At 43.7% G+C, this 19,710-nt stretch overlaps 1 protein-coding gene across 1 annotated transcript; it reads right to left on the reverse strand.

Moving 5' to 3' along the window:
* Positions 1-122: 122 nt before the first annotated feature.
* gpm6aa (glycoprotein M6Aa) lies at positions 123-18,247 on the reverse strand. Its single transcript, XM_037078029.1, has 7 exons — positions 17,937-18,247; positions 6,753-6,945; positions 6,164-6,320; positions 5,048-5,201; positions 4,324-4,400; positions 3,557-3,622; positions 123-2,205 (listed from the first exon to the last, which is right to left on the reverse strand). The coding sequence occupies exons 1-7, from the start codon at positions 17,971-17,973 to the stop codon at positions 2,053-2,055; spliced, it is 837 nt and encodes a 278-aa protein (XP_036933924.1). The 5' UTR covers positions 17,974-18,247; the 3' UTR covers positions 123-2,052.
* Between the last annotated feature and the right edge of the window lie 1,463 nt (positions 18,248-19,710).

Raw genomic sequence — 19,710 nt, forward strand, 5'->3', positions numbered from 1 at the left:
TCTCTTCACCTGCTTGTGCATAATTCACAAATCATCCAACAGTCCATATCAGCTCAGAGACAGCAGCTACTTAATATCCTACAATACAACCAGCAGGACAAAAAGACACAAGACACATGAAGTATTTATTAACAAGTACACAAGTGAATTTTTATTAATGCAAGCAAATTTGATCATACAGGTCAAATAAGCCACTTCAAGCTGTTGGCACATGAATGTACAAAACAGATTCAATTTAAAGCCTGCTACTAAGCATTCGTAGTGAAAATACAAAAGACTAATACGAGGAGGAAGCTGAAAGCATTTTTTTGGATCGTTACAGAGTAAGCAATGTTGGTACAAGTAGTAGTTTTAAGACATGGTTGAGAGCTCATCACAAACTAAATAGACACAACTCAAAGACTACAGTCTCTAATATCAGTAGCATAACGCGGTAAGCGTGGGAGGTTTAGTACTGCACATATAAACAAAGGGTTGATCCAGCAAGACAGTCAGAAGTGTAAAAATAAAGAAGTGAAATAAAGAAACTTTTGAGTCAATAAGACTATATTAATGCATGTCCATGCCACGAAAAACATCTAAATTCACAGTCGTTTACTAACAGTACAGTTTCCAACTTTGAGTTGAACACCAATGCGCTTACATCTAGAGAGAGCACAGAAATGGTCAAATAAGTGCATGAAAGTAGATTTTGGAGATACTGACAAAACTGAATTTGCCAGGTAATGAACCGACAGGCCACCGTAGTAGTCGTATGGCATCAGGGTGTGTAAGCAATACAGTTACTGTCATGAACAAAAGTCACCGTGACACACACGTTTTCTCACATCTGATAAATCCACCGAGGAGTGCCACCACACACACACACACACACACACACACACACACACACGATTATGGATTCTGTTGAGACTGACTGATGCAGAGTGGACCGACCCACAGTGAACCCTTGTCCTTCAATGTTAGTGCTTAACATATAGGTATGATTTGATATATCAGTATATACAGTGCAGAGTTCTGCAAAAAACAGGAGTTTAGTATTTATAAAGTCCCACAGTTAAGAAATAAAAAAGGGCTTATGAAAGCATGTTTGCATGTGCTTTTGTAGCTTGTGATTCAAAGACAATGGAATCATTCACAGTCCTAAAATACACTGAATTGGCAAAGATTATAATAAAATAACCCATAATTTATCTTTAATCTACTAATCACGTCTTTGATATCTCTCAAAGTCATTGTTACCTGTTTAACAGGCTTGGCACGTCTAGCAAATATTTGTTTCACGCTAATGATTTGGTTTTTTATTATCGTGATGTCTCGCTATTGTAGAACTTCAACTAGAAAAAACAGATTGAATTACTTTCACGTGAAAGTGGTTTTAATCCCTGGGAATACTGGTATGACAAAAGGCTTACGACGCTTCACGGTTGCATTGTGAGATTTTAAAATATTTTCAAAACTAACCACCCGTTCACATACAGTACATAGTTCTTGAACATGAAATCTCCAGACACACGACATGAGAAATGTGCTTGAAAACCCTTTTAAGCCCCTGTTGACCTTCTCAGAAATAAGCAAAAATAAAATAAATTATGCATAAGAGCAAAAATGACACGTAGCATCATATAGAAATTTAAAAAAAAATCATACGAAAATTATTCAAAGTAAAAATAAAAAATAAAAGCTGAAATACTACGGCTACTTCTGATTCTACAAACTACACTAAAACTACTATCAGCACTAAACGAGTTGATCAAGAATAATATAAATGTCATTATGATAATCAGAACACCATCCATGAGAGAGGTAAAGGGGCTTTTTTTTCATCTGAAATGCTGTTTGTGACTGAGGAGGTTTGTGTGACGTCCCCACCCCCCCCCCACAGACCACATTGTCATATGACGCACCAGTGACATCAGCAGTGGCGAGGGCCCTAGGCGCCATCCGCCCCCCCTCGGGAGGGGATGGTAGATAGAGACAGATAGAAAGACAGAAGAGAGAGAGAGACAGGGAGAGAGGCCGGAGTGGCAGGGCCAGGCCTCACGCTGGTCTTTATGTGTAGGCGTTGAGTCGCTCCTTGGAGCGAGTGGAGTGGATGTCATGAAGCTCCTGCTCCTCCTTCGACTTGATGTCCTCGTACTTCTGCATCCGGCAGGCGTCCTTCACGTAGGCCCAGTTGGCAGACAGCACCATCAAGTAGTGGATCTGTGAGACACCGATAGAAAGCAAATATTACAAATCACACAAGATCAACTATATATGATGTGTAGGGCTGATTGGTTTTTACTCTGAAGCCTTTTTTTGAGTAATCGATTTGATTTTTGGTGTATAGATCGTCAGAATACGGTGAAAAATGTTCTCAAGAAGACGTCCTCAGATGTCTCATTCAGCCCACAACCCAAATACATTAAATGTACTGTCATAGAGGAGTAACAAAACAGAAAATATTCACATTTAACAAGCTGAAATCTCAGAATTTTGTCCTTTTTTAAAAACATACTTAACCTATTTAATCTCTTATGATGTAATATCGAGGGTTAGTCCAAAATTCTTGGGAAATTACACAGAATGGACGACATTCCATTGGATCTGACTGAAATATGATGTAGACATTATTATTAGTTTCACAGATTTAAATCTTTATGCAAAAAGCAGTGAACAGCCCGAGTCTGTAGACGAAATCTCCGGCCGTCCAGCAGGTGGCAGCATAATGCTAAGTGTAGTTTGGGACTTGTGTTACCATGGCAGCTAAGGTTATAATGAATGTATTGTGCTAAAATGACTGAAGTTGTAACATGGCTTCTCTTTTTCTTTGTGTGTGCCACGCAGATGAAACAGCTCAGTAACTGCTGCACACACTCAAACAGCTTTATTTCAGTTTCTTCTCTCAGTTGCTGAGTCTGCACTGGATTTTTTGTGTTCTGGGGCTTTGAAGTTTGTTTGTTTTCCTTTTTTTTTGGAGGGCGGCTTGTTATCTGGATGCATCAGTGTTTCTGTTGTGATTGATTTTCTCTGCAAACAGCCTCAAATGAGAGGACTGGAGTACATGGGGAGGGAAAGAGTCCGTCCGCAATTTGCAACATCATCCCCGACTAGCCGACACTTTGTTTCCCGAGAAAATGGCTCCTCACAAATTACCGGGTGATGTTTGCAACAATCTCCGAGCCTTTCTTCTCCCTGTTTCCATGACAACGACATGACATGCCTGGCGCCTCGGAAACAGGGAGGGGAGACAAACCCTTCCTTTCTCACTGCGCCAAAATGCCTTCTCTCCCATCCACAGCAATTCTCTCACAGGCAAACACAACACAGCGACGCACCAGCCACAACAAAACACTGCTATTTACCCAGCCACAGTGTTTCCCCCACTGCTGGCTGTATTTTCACTGCAAACACCGGAGCAGACTCCGTCCTTCATGAAGAACATGAGATACTGCACTAATCTTATCTGCATTTGAAGACACATGCCAAACAGACGGTGGTTGATTTAGAAGATGTTTTCGTTCTGTTTTGATTTTTCGTCCCTGGAGAGACGGAGGTGTTGCTGTTGTCTCACCATTGCAATGACAGCAGCTCCTGCTCCAGCGAGGGCGCAGATGAACAGGTGGAAAGTCATGTCCAGCTGTAGCACAAACAAATCACAGCACATATTACTCCTCAAGGCTCCGGGGACGTCTCTGCTGGAAAATGCACTCATAAACATCCAGTTCATTTTCTCTAAAAGCCAACGAAAGTGTGAACAGTTTTATCAACAACGTCTTCCACGTATTCTCTACATGCTTGGTTCAATATTTATGAAAACATGGAAATTAAATGTTGGTTATATTGTGTTTTAGGGGTCCATTTTGAATTTTGCAGTCAGTAGTTATTGTCGTTCTAGTGGACGTAGATTCTGTTTACGTGGTGACACTCAGATCTTCAGTCACAGCAGTAAAGCACACGTTACTATAAGTGACCACGCTACGTTCCATCACACTGCAAACTGATGAGGAGACGGATCATTTATGGCTCTCTGGCACATGGAGCACAGAGGGACTGGTTCTGGAGCCGCATGTTGTGTGTGTGTGTGTGTGTGTGTGTGTTTGTTTGTTGTGTCATCGTGGCGTGTGGCGAGCAGCATGAGATCTGTTCAATGAATATTGATTGTTCAGCATTTCCAAATGTCCCGACCGTCCCGCTGTTCACATTCAAAGTGACAAACTTCTCGTAATCCTGTTTTCTAATCCTTTGATTTCCTCACATTGAAATAACATGCATCATAAATGTATTGCTCTACGGTAATGATTCATGTATGTATCAGATACGTAGATGCTGTGATCTTACCTCAGTGGATTCACACATCTTGTAGAACTTCTCTGATCCGGCACAAACTGTTTTTGCCTCGTTGATTGGCACAAGACCTGAAATAAAGTGATTTCCTTAGAGAGCATGTATGTAAAGACGTGTGAAGGTAACAGCAATGTGCCAAAGGTTCATATGTTCATCTGCACGATTATAATACAAACTAAATGTACACAATTTCTCCCACAGGCAGAGTATGGGTCTCTAATATGATGGCGGCAGCACAAATGGTTGTTGACACTGAGGCAGTGTAAGTAGCTGCCGGTGGTTAATGGACTGAAAGAGGTGGTGCTAATTAAAAATAATGAGACAGTCATATAAGCTACTGATGCTGATGGACCTTCATCCCGACTCAACACAGCGTTATTCTGGATCATTAAAGTTACCAGGACAGTAATGTGAAGAGAAACAGCGATATAGTCGAATATATCATAAACCTGAGAACGGAGAACATCACCTTCAAAGTGGGTCGTTTACAGGATTTCATGTCTGAAGTGGCTCATTTAATGAATGTGTTTCCTTTTATATGACTAAAAATGGCAGACGAGGTAGAAACAAATAAACCTCACAATAATATAAATGCAGCAGTGTCAACAGTCTGACACAGATGTGAGAGGTGCTGAACAGCTGGATCTGTGTGTGTGTGTGTGTGTGTGTGTGTGTGTGTGTGTGTGTGTGTGTGTGTGTGTGTGTGTGGGGTTCTTACCATACTGGCGTGGGTCCAGGCAGAGCGTGGTCCCGTCCAGCACTGTAGCATTTTGGCAAATATTCCAGATGTTGAAGTATATGAAGACCGGCAGGGAGGTGAAGGCCGTCACTCCAAGCCAGGCCAGCATGAAGATGTATGTCAGCATGATGAACTGCAGGAGCAACAGAGGAACATTTAAAAGTGTCACCGTATAATCAGTGTGAGATTCAACGTTCTCCATTCTCAGGTTAGATGGAGTTAGACTGTTTTCTGTTCTTGTGAATCACTTCCAGTTTTACTCTGGACTGGGTTTGTGTTTTGTTCCAGAGGACACGCAGGTCTTGAGGGAACCTGTGACCTTTCAGGTCCACCTGACCATCTCTGCTGACCGGTCTCATTTCAGTTTGGATATTTCCATGGGCACGGGATTATCACACAGTGACTTAATGACCCCACTGACCACAAATACCACAGCAGAGCTCATTTCCTCCGCCTCCCTGTGGAGCTTCAGATTTGCTAAGCAATTATATCCCAGAGATAATCTTGTTAGGATTGCTGCAGGCTGCTTTGCTCCGTGTGAAAGTGCTCCAAATATTTTATGGTAGCGACGGCAGTGTAACAGAATTATTTTGATAGATGTTTTTAATATCATTTAGGAAGAGGCTTGTGACACAGTGTGCTATTTGAGAATTATTTTTTTAAGATCATCTTCACAAAAGACGAGTCACAAATCATTTAGTGAACAGAAGAATCACGATATGTTTCGCTGGCTGATTGGTGACACTCGCTCAATACCTACATATGAAATTGACTGGTATGACTGTAATAATCCATAATATTTGACATAATATCTTGTGTTTTTCTGTATTTGCTGTTGAAAACATCTGGCAGCATCAGGCTCGACGTGACAGTAATTGTTTAAAAGCCAATATAAAAGCAGCCGGTGACGTAGGATGAGAAGTGACACCTTCACCTACTGAGCCTTTGACAGAAACTCACTGGAACGTGACATTTAGACAATCTGATTACCAGTTTGTGATTCAGGAAAAGTGCAAAACCAGCATCAGCTTATATATACAGCTGTAGATTTTCTTATATCAATAACCAAAATCTAAACTGAGATGTGAGTCGTACCCAAGCGCTGACGCAGCGTCCGCAGGTGGTGATCTTGAAGTCTCCGTACAGATCTTTGATGGCTCCGCTCGTGAAGAAGCCCTCCACCATCAGCAGGATGCCGTAGACGAAGAAGGCCGAGGCGATGCCGTAGATCACGTACTTGATGATGTCGATCCTGGAGAATGAACAGAGAACCACTGAAAACACCCACGATGACACAACGTTAAACTTCGTTCATTCAACATTTGATTGTTATCAGGTAGTGTTGTTTTCTTCTCTTGCTTTAGTGACGTAGATAACACAGATTAAGTATCGATCCAAAGCTAAAATCTAATCCATTTGGTGATGCAGCACAGTGTGGGAAATGTAGGCTGTGTCGTGAGGCTTATATTGAAACATGAACGTGTACGTATCATCAGCAATCGGACAAAATCAGTTATCATATAATCATATATATACATATACAAATACGTATATCATCATGTGAAAAATCCAATAATATGCACCACTAGTTTTTTCCCCACTATGAGTATTCAGATAGCCAGTTCTTCTTCTTCTGGGTCATTAATATTTCCTTTAAGAATTCAGTGACTGCTTTTCTACTCACATGGTGAAGACGTCCAGAGCGTCCACAGGGCTCCGCACCACCTCGAAGTAGTTCTGGAGGATGGTGACGGTGCCGGACAGGGCCTCATGTCCGCAGCCGCAGAACAGAGCCACACCCGCGTACAGCAAGATGGTGGCTATAAGAGACGGGTACGGGATCCCGCCCAGGCATTTGATGCAGCACTCGAGGCATCCTGACAACACACAGACATGGAACAAAAAATATTAAATCAACTATTAGTTAACAAAGAAAAAAGACAGTTAATCTTCTTACAGTAAAAATCCAGGACGAGTGGAAATCCTTGAGTGGAGAATTTCTCCGGTGATGAAATTTAAATAATTCAGCAAAACTTTTTTGCCAATGGGCAAAAGCATTTGCATGCGGTCCACTGTACTGCCATTTATTTTGGGAGAATCTCAAACATTCAAACCACACTTGGGAGGCAGTCGAGCATACACGCACGCATGGAGGAGCAAAATCCAACAGCTCAGAGATGGACTACAGTACTCATCTCTCCTCTCTGCTGAGTGTGGGAGCATTTAAAGCAACAAACATGGAGTAACATGTTTTAATGGCCACTTCCACTTTATGTGTGCAGTAATCTGAGCTCACATGTTCCCCGTGTCCGTGCAGCATATTTGTTCTGTCAGCTGTTCAGCCCTACAGAGGATGCTGACATTTCATTCAGTGCTAAAAACTCAGCCGGTGCTTTTACATAGTGATCCTGACCTTTAACCCCATTCTTCTTGGCCCCCGCTTCCCGTCCCCTGGGGCCCTTAAGGTGACCAATCACTGCTCAGCTCCGACTTCAGTCTGCTGTCGTAGAGATTGCTCTCACAGAAGCCGAGTCTGTAAACACTCGCACACACAAATGTGTCCGTATGAGTCGCTTACATTTATGAGACTCCCTCTTGTGCGCGCGCGTGTGTGTGTGTGTGTGTGTGTGTGTGTGTGTGTGTGTGTGTGTGTGTTTTGGAGGACTGACTCAGTCGTTTCTCAGAGTTACAACTACAGAGCTGGAATTCACGTCCTCTGGAAACAAAAGCGGACTTTATGGGTTTCTGCAGTGCGTTGCAGTATTTCCTCGTTGTGAATCAATTTGTAACCTGTGTTGCAGTGCAGAGCTGCTTCCTTTGCATAATTGTCCAAATCAATACACGCTGATTTACAAATATAATACTGTGTTCATAGAAACAGAATACTCCTCTTGATCAGCTGCATCACTGCTGTGGCCCAGAACTTAATTCATCTGAATTCAACTCTGCCGTCCTCATTTTCACACTGTGGAGACGATAAAAGATTTGATGACTGTTCATCTAGGATGTTTTTAGCACCAACCACTTTTATTGTTATCATGCTTTGTTCACCTGTGTTACAAAGCAAATATCCCTCCTCCTCCTCCTCCTCCTCAACTCTCTGCCTCTGACTCTGATCCAAACCTGAGTGGAATACCAAGTAGCTGGTTCGCCTGCTGGGCTGTGCTGAGCTCTCAGACGCTCGGTGCATCTCAGACCCTCACCCTGTCTTGCCCAGATTATCTGCATCCTTGCTGATGTACTCTAGTGCTCGGCTGTTGAATCTCTATTCTGCCTTTCTGTTTTATTTTTAACCTCTTTTGTCCAGAAAACATTGTCTGAGAATGAACGCTATCTCCAAAAAAAACAAAAAACAGCTTTTCACACTCAGTCTCCACCCAGTGGAGCTACAGCTTTAAGACGTGTACATAGAGACACAGCTGACAAAGCCGTGAGATGTTCACTGTCTGTTGGAATTGCTGCTGCTCACTGTTTAAAGCCTCTGTGGTTGAAACAGGAGGCTCGTCCTGATAGATGTGGTAGTTCTCCATCACACCCACTTCCCCGAGGTCATCAGATTCAGGAGACACTTCACCTGTGTCGCCTTTCAGGCTATCAGATGCTGACAGTGCCATCTGACGTGCACTGCCAGGTGGTTTCACACCAATTCACACCTCGATTCATGGAAGCTTGTAAACCTGCGGTAGGTTTTAAATGGCTGCGACTCCCTCAGTGACCTGATGACGAGGACAGAGACATCTTCAACTCTGATGTTCAGAGGGTTCGGTGTAGTTCTGAGAGGCATCAAAAATTTAAATGTCAAACAAATTCACCACATCCTTATCTAACTTTACTTTTTGACATTTTGCCTCATCAGCACATGTTGTCACATGTTTTGCAGAATACATTTGGACATTTTGCAGTGAACGATGAGAATTTGATGTTTTAACCAAATGATTCTGATCCATTGTGAGTGTTGCTCAGCAATGGTTGTCTTTGATTGTCTTAATTAGTCTCATCTCTAGTTTCTGTGTCCGGTAAGAATCGTCAGTAACAGGACTTATTGATATATCGGTCTTCAGTGACAGGAGGAGAGGAGATCAGTCACTTCTACCCTCCACGCTCAGGGTCAGTGGGCCGATTAAATCCAGAGCGACAGATCAAACTGTCCAGTCGTATTACAGTGACTACTTTTATTGTTAAATAGTGGAGAATGGCTTTATTGTTTGCGATGGAGCAGCAACAAAGAGCATGATTCAACCTGTTTGTTCAATGAAGTTGTGTCTTTAAAATTAGATCTGGCTTTCGTTTGCTGAAGTAAGAAAAGCTTAGAGGAAACCTTCGGGATGTTTTCTTTGACCCACTGCTGAGACATGCAGGGTGAATCTGGTGCTGGAGATGTTTGCAGCCTCTGGTTAACATGAAGGCAGATGAGCAGTAATATAAATGATTTATGTCTCGGCCTCGATCAAGGTTTATTACCTCTGCATTATTTACATTTGTGCACGGGAATCAAACCAACTGGAGCGGGGATCTTCACTTGAAATGCAGTTTACTTTTCCCTCGTGTACAACAGCTCCAATCAAATTGAGTCAGGTGTCATCGCTGCTTAACACAGCTTGAATTTTCATTGTTTGAAAGTCATAACACAATAATGTCATCTAAGTGCCCCGACTGAAAGGAAGTGTTGTTTCCATGGAAACAGCTGAAGATGAAGAGCGAGGCATCAGAGAGCGGCTGTAACAAGAGCGATGTTTTATTGATTGCCTGCTTTTAATTTTGTGGAGGGGAAACTCCTCCGAGCTCGTACAGTGCACGCGTCAGACTTTAGGCCTGAGGGCAGAATCTGGCCCGGCGCATCACTTTATGTGGCCCATGAGAACTTTTCGATGGTGTTGGGAAAGAGCGATGCTCATAAACTGCACTTCACAGAAGTCTGCACACTGAAGTCCACTGCTAGATGTCAGTAAATTCCCTCTGATTATCATGAAGCCGACTGGAGTGGTCGTGCCACAAGGAATGCAATTTTACAAAGGCACTCTAACATCTCACACGGAGTCATGTGTGCACAGCTCAGCCACCAAGAAAAGCCTCAAAAACTCTTTAAGTCAAAAAGTCAAACCTGTGTTTTGCGTGCAGCAGCAGCAGCAGCAGCCAGTGTTACTGAGGCTGAAGCAGTCGCCTGATCGTCAGAGTGTTTTTCAGAAGTAGTGTGTGAACAAGTGTGCCCTGATGAGAAACAGGCTTTTCAATGTCAGCTTATCAAGAAACACCATCGCAGACAGAGTCAGAGAGCCAGCAGCACATCTGATGACACAGCTGGCTGAAGCAGCGAGCAGTAATCTGCTGCTGTCATTAGCTGCTGCTGACAGAATCTGGACCACTGATACGGAGCAGTGAGAGACGTGAGGGCAGATTATACGTTTTATTCATCATTAATATTTAATTAATTAAAGTTAACAGTAAAACCAATAAAAACTGAATGCAGTGGCAACTTTAATGGAAACAATAATGCTGATGTGACCTGGAAACTCGTGGATAACCTTTAGACGATGACTTGACTGATGCTCCGATTGCTTTGTGGTGATTGTGAACCAGCGTTTGTTTGATTTACTTCCGAACCTCTGTCCTCGCTGCATCCAACACACCCTCCTCTCTCTCTCTCACACACACACACACACACACACACACACACACACACACACACACACATCCTCTCATTTCCTCTCTGTAACTCCTCATTGATCTTAAGCGACTGCAGATGGAGCCGGTGAAAAATGGCGAGTGGTGGTGCGAACTGACTCGCAGAGAGCTGCTGGATGCTTGATCCATAATTTAGAAGCGGCGCAGCGCAGCAGAGCACAAGCCTCTCACATTCATTATTCATGCTCTCTGCTTAGCCCAACATTACCTGCCATGAAAATAAAAGATCCCCCGCTTGATGAGGAGTTGTAAGTATTTTGAATTGATCTTGCTCACAGGTGTGCTGCTGCTCGTCTTCTGAGGTGCAGACAGACAGCAGCTCTGGTTGGGAATGTGGCCTAATTGGTTGGATAAACTGATTTAAACGAACCGGCAGAAGCAGTGATGAAGATGCTCGCTCCTCGCTTGGTATCGGACAAGCGGAAGGCAACATGGATGTTCGAGTGTTTTGGTTATTTTACATTATTGCTGCCACGACAATAACTGCTTTAATTATTAACATCATTATAGGCTGGGGGCGTCCTGAAAGCTTTAAAAGTTCATCAGGTTAAACATCTTTTTAAAAATAGATGATGGTTTTTAAAGCAGCACATTTAAATGCTTTTAGTTCCGTTTGAGTATCTGATGGTCGAAGCGAACGAGGACGTTCTTCCCACCGAGCGTTAAATGAATAAATGCCACTTGGCAAAATTGAAACTCTGGCAACACGCGGATTAGTCTAATGAATTTTATAACAAAGAGACTCTGAGGTTTTAGATATTTTATCCTTTACACACAAAAAGCCTCTGTTAAAAACAAAGGAGAAAGCCTTCATGACCCCAAACACTGCGGTCCAATCAACAGAAAGCGTCTCCTTAATACAAAGAGAAAGGATGACCCCCTCCCAAGGCCCCTCCCACCTCCTACTTCTCCTCCATCTGTTAGTGTCATATCCAACAGGCAAAAGGACACACACACACACACACACACACACACACACACACACACACACACACACACACACACACACACTGACCTAGTCAAGGGAGGGATGAGGTTATCCTTGAATAACACTTAAAGCTAAGTGACGTGTCTCAAAGAGAAAATGACTGTAACATCCGGGAGACAGTTGGAGTTAATTACTGAAGGATTTGCTGCCCTTTTTAAGGCACAAATGAGTCAGATAGTGTTGGTTCATATTGATAATTACAGTACAATAATACTATTCTTGCAGTTTTCTGCCCCTTTATTAGTTGCCTTACGCCAAGATTTGCATTGTATCTGGTTTCCAGCTCTCAGCAGGTCTGATCCAGGTTGATATACTCAGAACCTCACTTACTGGATTCTGCTCTGTTCTGCAGAAAACACAACATGTTTATTTTACTCCAGCATGTTTAAAATCTGCTAGATTTACCTTCAAAATCTCCAATATTAAAGTTCACTTCACTCACTGACCTGCTGTTAAGATTAGAGCATAAATTATCTGCATGACTTTTGAGTATTTCACGGTCGTTTTAACAGCTGTGTGCTCAATTTAACTGAACTTTATCAATGTGAAGAAATAACCCCTCCAAACTTAAAAAGCAGAAATCCCTCTTTGTGTATCATTTGGGTCAAGGCACCAGACAGAGTGAGCGAGACAAAGACACAGAAAGTGCAGCAGGCCGTGTTTACACCGGTATAATATTTGCTGTGAACACCTGAGCTGCTGGAGTACAGAGAACACGTTTTCTCTTCAGGGTTAGGAATGTTTCTGATATTAAACACAGCTAACTGTCCTCACCATGCACATGAAAAATATCACTCGCGTAGATACGAAAAGTTTGAGTCAAGTGATCTTTCCTACTGATACAAATATCTGATCCTTCTTGTTCTACTCGTGTTTGTTTTTTGCTTTTGTCTTTTCCTTAAGACGTTTATCTTTCGCTAATTTAAAAGAAATGAGCATAAAAGTGCTTATTTTCACAGTCAACAGATTTTCCAATCATCAAAGTAATATTGGGCTGATTCTGAATAATTGCTCTTTAAAGATGGTATTGGCCTGTAATGACTGCTCGTCTTTGTTGGTGTCTCCATAATTAAAATAGCTCTTCTGTTTGAAGTCGTGCAGGAATGTTTTTTGTGCAAAGGAAAAATTAATAAGATGCTGCGTTAGCCGAGGAAATGAACAAAATTAAATGAAGAGGGTGATGGAGGAGAGAGTGATGATCTAATTTTATGTCTGGGCGAATGCTGATTTTCACTTGCACCACAACACATCCAATCAGACTCCATTTTTTGCGCATTCAGTTAGCAGTTATTAGTTCCTTGTTACCGGAGGAGTTTTGTATGGGGGTGGGGTGGCAGAGAGCCTGGTCCTGGAGAGAGAGAGAGAGAGAGAGAAAGAGATAGAAAGAGAAAGAGGGAGAGAGACCTCGATGGGGGGATGGTGCGTCTGTGTCAGTCTGAGAGTAATGGGCGTATACGAGTCTCGTTGCTTTCCTATATTTAATGTGCAGCCCCCCCTCACCCTTCCCCCTGAAGCGAGCAGGTTTTTTTCAGCTCCTGCACGCCCCCCCATCTCCTCTGCGCATGTTTAATCAACCAGTATGGTTGCCATGTCAACCGCAGCGCAAAATCTGAGAATAGACCGGGTACTTCAGAGCCGTGACCCACTTACTGTATGTCAACAAATTCAGTGGGACAATAGTGAAAGAGACACATTACACAGATAACCCCTCCGGGCAGAGAGGACGTTACAGGCCAGGTCCAAAAAGCTCAGCTACAGATTTCCTCCCTTTCTTCCTCTCTCACGTAGAGATGAAGAGTGTGAGCAGGACTGCGTGACTGCTGAGCAGGGATGTGTCTTTTGTCTGTGCCAAGTTCACTCCAGGAACTGAGGAGCAAATGTCAGAAGCTCGGGCGAGGAGACGAGGGCTGCTCGTTTGCTTTCAGTTTGCACAGTTAGAGTGAGCTGCTGGGTGGAAAGAGCTGCGATGTCTTGATCTCCAACATTAAAGGCAGCTCGCACCGAGGGGCGTCGGGATTTAAGTTCAGCACAGCTTCTCTATAATAGAACATAATAACAGGCTGTCTTCATATATATGCCTGAATGTGACAGCAAACTGTACAGCTGGATTACATCTTTACTTACAGCAGCCAAATACACTTTCTTATGGACTCTTAGTATTCAGACTCAATTAAAAATGTCTTAATATACTTGAACTATAGTTTTAATGCTCTGTAACTTTGAAATGAGCCAAAACAACAACAATTTTTTTTGTTGTGTGATCCAGTTAAGCATCATGAAACAATCGACTCAAGTGTGCATATTGTTTTCCTAAAACCACAATATCATCATCATTGCAAGGACTGTACTCAAAATTACATCACCGTGTTGTGAACACCTGCTATCTCTTATCTCGACATCTATACCCAGGAGTCATTTCTGACAGAACAATAAGAAAAACCCTGGCAGGTTCTCCGCCAGCAGCTCCAGCAACTTTCATGGGAACAATTGGTGGAACTCCCTCGACTTCTTCTGGGCCGAAGCGATTCAGGATTCAGAAACAATGAGCGAGAGAGAGAGAGAGACGGGTTCTGTTCTGCAGCTCGACCGGAGCTCACCGAGCACTGATACTGTACTCTATTATTATTTTACAGTGGTAAAACTCAGAAACTGCACTGAAGTCATCATGGGACACAGAAGCCTTCACTGAATGTATGAGAAGACCAATTCCATGAAAGCTAATATGCTACTACTCTGGAATAAAGCAGTACAGTCAGAAATGTAATACATTTAATAATAATCAATTATATGTCCTATAAATGTAAGTTTAAAGAGTTACGTGCAGCCAGACCATCAGTCTGACCACAGCCTCCACATTCAAAGCAGCTTCCTCTGATTCAATGCAGATTTGTTCCCAGAGCTTTAAATTGAAGATGCATGAAACGATTATTAAATAGAGAAAGGTACAGTCTGATGATTGTGCATTGTGCTGTGTCTGCAGTGTTTATGCCATGTCATTTGGCAGAAATCTCAGGTGTTTTTATTTAGATTGACAAAAAATATCAATGAGCTTCTCATCATGTAGCAGTTCGCCAAGTCCGTATCCTGATCAAACCGATCAAGCAGAAGGACAGGCGGTGCCGTGCGGAGTGGATTCTTGGCTCAGGAAACGCTAACAGGTGTGCCTTTGTCAGTTTTTCCATTCTGTGAACTCTCCCCCAGAATGCTGTTCGGTTTATTATTATTTTTTTTTTTAAAAAGCAACCCTGTCAAATGCTCATCCGCAGAACTTCTCTGCACAACTTCAATCATTTCAGCTCATGTGTTCACATTAGTGAAACCTGCTTTTTCAACCGCGGGGCTGTTGGTTTGCTTCCCTGTCGCTGATGGCCCCCCCGAGGTACTTAGTGTGTGCTGCTACATTTGGCTAGCAGCTGAAGTGAAGAGCGCCCACCTGGTGCATCTGACTCATAATCTGAGATTTGCAGCCTCAGAGGAGGAAGACGGAAGGACATTAACGTGCTGTGAGTGCACTCATTGACACCTACATGTCTTTTGTGTTGGAGGCTCCTGTTTGCTGTCTATTTGGGTGAAGCATCGGCCTATAACATCATCACCAACGACATTATAGGCCTATTAAATCGTCCTTTTGACGTTTCTAATAGTAGATATAGTAGCTCGTTTGCAATAAAAGCTCCTATAAATCTCTACACAGCGGCCCTCTCACAGGTAAACAACGCTGCGTGACATTCATGAGCTTTTAAAACCGTCATGGCTGCACAGAGACGTCGTCAGAGTGCTCGTGTTTCAGAGATCTTTCGCTTTGAGCAATTTTTGCTTGAATGTTTGTTGTTTCTGACCAAAACTCTGATGTGATCTGTGATGGACTGAGGCTTTCTTTTGGCCGCCATCACATCAACAGAGGCCATTTTGGCCCTTCTCACGCAAGCCCTGGCGGTGTGTTACTTGTGTGTTTTCAGCACTGAACTTTCAGGTCGCAGCTTTAAGTTTTCCTGGATGAGATGGATACATATACAGTATTATAAAGCATTAAATCAAAGTGACATGGAACCAAACCTGACAGGGTGACCGTGCTTCGTTAGAGCAATCATTCCGATCATCTGTCTTCAATAACCAGTGAAGAGGCTGACAGTGTTCAAGTCAGCCGTTTGATAAAAGACCCACATGGTTAGGTGACCAGTGAGCCCTGATACCTTCCTCTAACACGTCTGTCTCACATCCTGTCACGCTTTATCAACCAGCAAATCTGCTGAATGTTCTGCCGGCATCATATTGTAGCTTGGTGATAACCTGGTTATAAATCTTGAAGACATTGATTTTTATGACACTCCTGGTCACAGACTGTACTTCACGTTTGTACGAAGGCATAAACTGAGTTACTGTCAGATTAACTTTTAAAGCGTCTCACTGTGTGTGGTGTAACCCTGAACTTTCAGCTGGCCTCAAAACTTTTCACTCTTATCACGCAGAAAAAAGCTTCTGTAACCAAACATCACATCGCTGTTTTGTCTCCACACTTATATGTACATTGTTATTCAGACATTAAACATCCAAACAGTGAAATGCAGTCACATCAGTAATAATACTGGTGAAAACAAATCATTCAAATCACTCAAAGAAACAGATCTGACATTTGTGGAGATTCCATATTCGAACTCTTTTTGAATTGTGGGAATGTTCACAGATTACAACACAGCAAACATCAGTCATAATCAGGTTATATGTGGGTATGTGGACAATTCTTTACCCCTGAACACATCGTACATGTTATCACGAAGCTTTTCTCCCTGCAGGAGTTTAAGACAATGACATCATCTGGTGTCATCTACGTTCATCTCTTTCCTCTGACTGACTGGCCCTGATTTTACAGTCTTTTAGATATTCTCAAGAGAAGGTGTGACAGCGAGCCAGTTTCAGTCACACGGATCTCTGCAGCATGCGAGAGAACACAAATGAATTCTCGTCTTTTTACAAACCTCAGCTTGGCCCAAATCAGTGGCCATGCCATACAGAGATGCATGCACAGCTTGCATGGCTGCATCTTTCAGTTGGCTGAGCATTCGCGTTCGTGGCCAAGGCTGACAGATTCTGCTTTCTGAACAGCGATGCCTGAGTACACACCTAGTAATGGCGACTGAGAAGTATTGGATCAGACTCAGTTAGGCTGGCAGAGCATATGCCAAACATCCCAGAGAGTCATGACTGATCTGAGAACAGGTTCTGGATGTGCATCAGTGACATACAGTCAAACATCTCTCTCTCTCACCTCAGTAGATTATGCTGCCTGTATTCTCTGTCACTCCTCTCTTTCCCTCCATCTCTCACAACTCGCTGTGTCTTCTTCTACTCAGTGTCTGTCAGTCGGACTCTTCCTGTCTGTCTGTCTGTCTCTCTCCCACATTCTCAGACACACTGAAGTATTCCTGCCTTACTGAAATGTCATCAGCGGGTGAAAAGAGAATAGATGATGATCACACTTGGCCACTGTCATGGCAACTGTTTGTTCTGCTGTGTGTGCCTGTGAGGGGTGAGGAGGAGGAGGGAGGGGAGGGCGCAAACACAAACACTTGAAGTCATGTCTGTCACATGAGGTCCACCTGAGACAGAGGTGTGTTCTACAGTACTGGACTGGATCAGAACACGGTGCGCCCCTGCAGCCAGTCACACACTCACTCTCTCGCATCCACACTGAATCATTCATGCAGGGAAGACGCTGGTCGTGTTGGGGATGTGTGTGATTATAAATAGTGGTTCCACTCTGCACAAAGCAAACACTGCCCCCCCTCCTGAGGGAACCACAGCATCCCCCCTGTCCCTGCACCAAAGCTGCGCTGTCTGGACACAAAGGAGCGAACCTAGACGCTGATGGATTCATGAGTTTGGGACGGCTTGGTTCGGCTCCTCACGCTCCGTGTTTCCCCTCTCAGCCGTCACGACAGGCGTGAAAGCCTCATCAGGCAGACAAAGACAGTGCAGCCCTCTCTGAGCCGGCTCACACCCCTCCGAAGACCCCAACAACACACACAGACGTGCACCCTCCGCTGGAGTGCTGACACTCATGTGGACAAAGGAATTACCACCAACAGCTGCTCCCCTGCTCAGAAAGGGAAAGGCTAACATGTCTGCAGAGATCAGCTGATCAAGACTCTGTCAGATCTAAAGAAATCTACACAAACATGCAGAGGAAGACTTCCTTACCCTTCTGGGTCTGCCCCTCATCCATGTCTTCTTCCATCCTGCAGGTTCTGTTTTACAGCAACGAGATATTCAAAAACAAAACGGGTTGCAGGTTCAAAACCTTATTATTATTGTTATTATTATTATTTCAATGGGTAGTCCACAGAGCGCTTCCGCTTCCCTTCCCTCTCCTGTCTCACTCTTCTTCTCTCTGATGTCTCTGCTGTCAGCTGTGGTTTCTGTCAAGCGTCCGAGCGATGCGAGGATCACTGGCTCTTTGTGCTGCTGTCCATAGCGAGCTGCTGTGGCAAGTGCTGAAAACCCTCCCTGGTCCCTGGTGGAGGAGGAGGAGGGGAGGAGGAGGAGGAGGAGGAGGAGAGGAGGAGGGGAGCGGGGGGGCTGTATGGAGCAGAGGGTGGTCTCTCTGTTGGGCAGGACAGCGCATGTGTGACGGGCGGAGGAAGGAGGGGACACGCAGCCGGAGCGGCAGGTGTGTGAAACATGTACAACTAAGGCAGAATAGAGTCCAGAACTTCAGACTGGACCATGTCCAAACGGGGCGGGGGGGGGGGTCTCTCGAGTGTGAGGGTGTGGGTGGTGGGGTGGGGGTCACCATTTCTTGCCAGGCTCACAATAAACACCCCTGTGTCTCAGACAGAATGGTTCGGCCCGTCGCCCCCACCCCTGCACTGACTCTACCGCATTAACTCAACCTCTCCTTAAATAAGAGGGGGGGGGGGGGACATCTGATTTCAAAATGGGATTCTCCTAATCTTATTAGTCATACAGATTCAATTATACCATCACCAAGGAGCTGTCACTGGGCTCTTATCATGTAAATGCACAGTGTGTGTGCAGACAGACTCCGCACGATGCTCACGCTGACTGATTTTAAGATTTAAACTCCAGGATCATTTGGTCTCTGATGGGTTAAAGTTTCACAGTTTATGGTTTGTCATGAAATTCTTTGGACAGCCAAAGTATTGCTACTTATCTGCATTCCACCCCCAAATTTAAATTTCAGGTGGCACACATTTAGTCATCGGTTAATTGCCCGAGAGTGTTTTTCCACTGTTACAGAAGACTTGCATGTTAGATTCCATATTGAGGACAGTGTCATGTATCTGTGAAGGTTGTGCAAAAGTTGTAAGTAGCAAGCAGTGCAGCTAAAACACATGAATCAATGCATGAGTCATAATTTGATGCGATACAGAAGTAATAACTCAGAAGGTGGCTGATAAAGCCCAAAGGTTAAACATCATAACAGATGTATTGACACACTGAGCTGAGGGAGGAATTAGAAGATCGTTGAGGAACATTAAATTGCTTTGGTGTGAAATGTGCTTTATAAATAAAATCTTGACTCGGATTATGGACAGATGGGTTCATGGATGGATGATCCGACAGGTGGATTAGATGAAACTTTAATGATCCCTGTGGGGAAATCGAGCTTCTGCTGCAGCAGAGAGCCGGAGAGCAGTCAGGAAGGAAGTGAGTGAAGAGCTCTGAGAGTGATCAGTAACCGCCCGGCCTTAAAGATGTGGTAAATAATACAGGGATGGATCGGTTCATCGAAACACCACTTTGTGATTGATGGGAATTGCTTTTAGAGGGATGGTTCAGATCATCAGAGGCTGCCTGCCTTATTGTTAAGATAATGGATGGTGACTTCCTGCAGCATTACTGATGCAGAAACGTGTTTAGAGAGATCTCCTCATCCTTCACCTCCATGTTGGCCTCTCGTGTGTCCACGCTCACAAAGAAACTTCACTTGTAGAACTATACGATGATCTTG

The sequence above is a fragment of the Acanthopagrus latus genome, chromosome 18, assembly GCF_904848185.1.
Source record: "Acanthopagrus latus isolate v.2019 chromosome 18, fAcaLat1.1, whole genome shotgun sequence".
Lineage (NCBI taxonomy): Eukaryota > Metazoa > Chordata > Actinopteri > Spariformes > Sparidae > Acanthopagrus > Acanthopagrus latus.

Coding starts and splice junctions, on each gene's coding strand:
- gpm6aa (XM_037078029.1), bottom strand. CDS start 17,973: ATGGAAGAAGACATGGATGAGGGGCAGACCCAGAAGG. Junction 6,946..17,936: donor TGAGGGGCAGACCCAGAAGG/GTAAGGAAGTCT, acceptor GTGTGTTGTCAG/GATGCCTCGAGTGCTGCATC. Junction 6,321..6,752: donor GCTCTGGACGTCTTCACCAT/GTGAGTAGAAAA, acceptor TTCATTCTCCAG/GATCGACATCATCAAGTACG.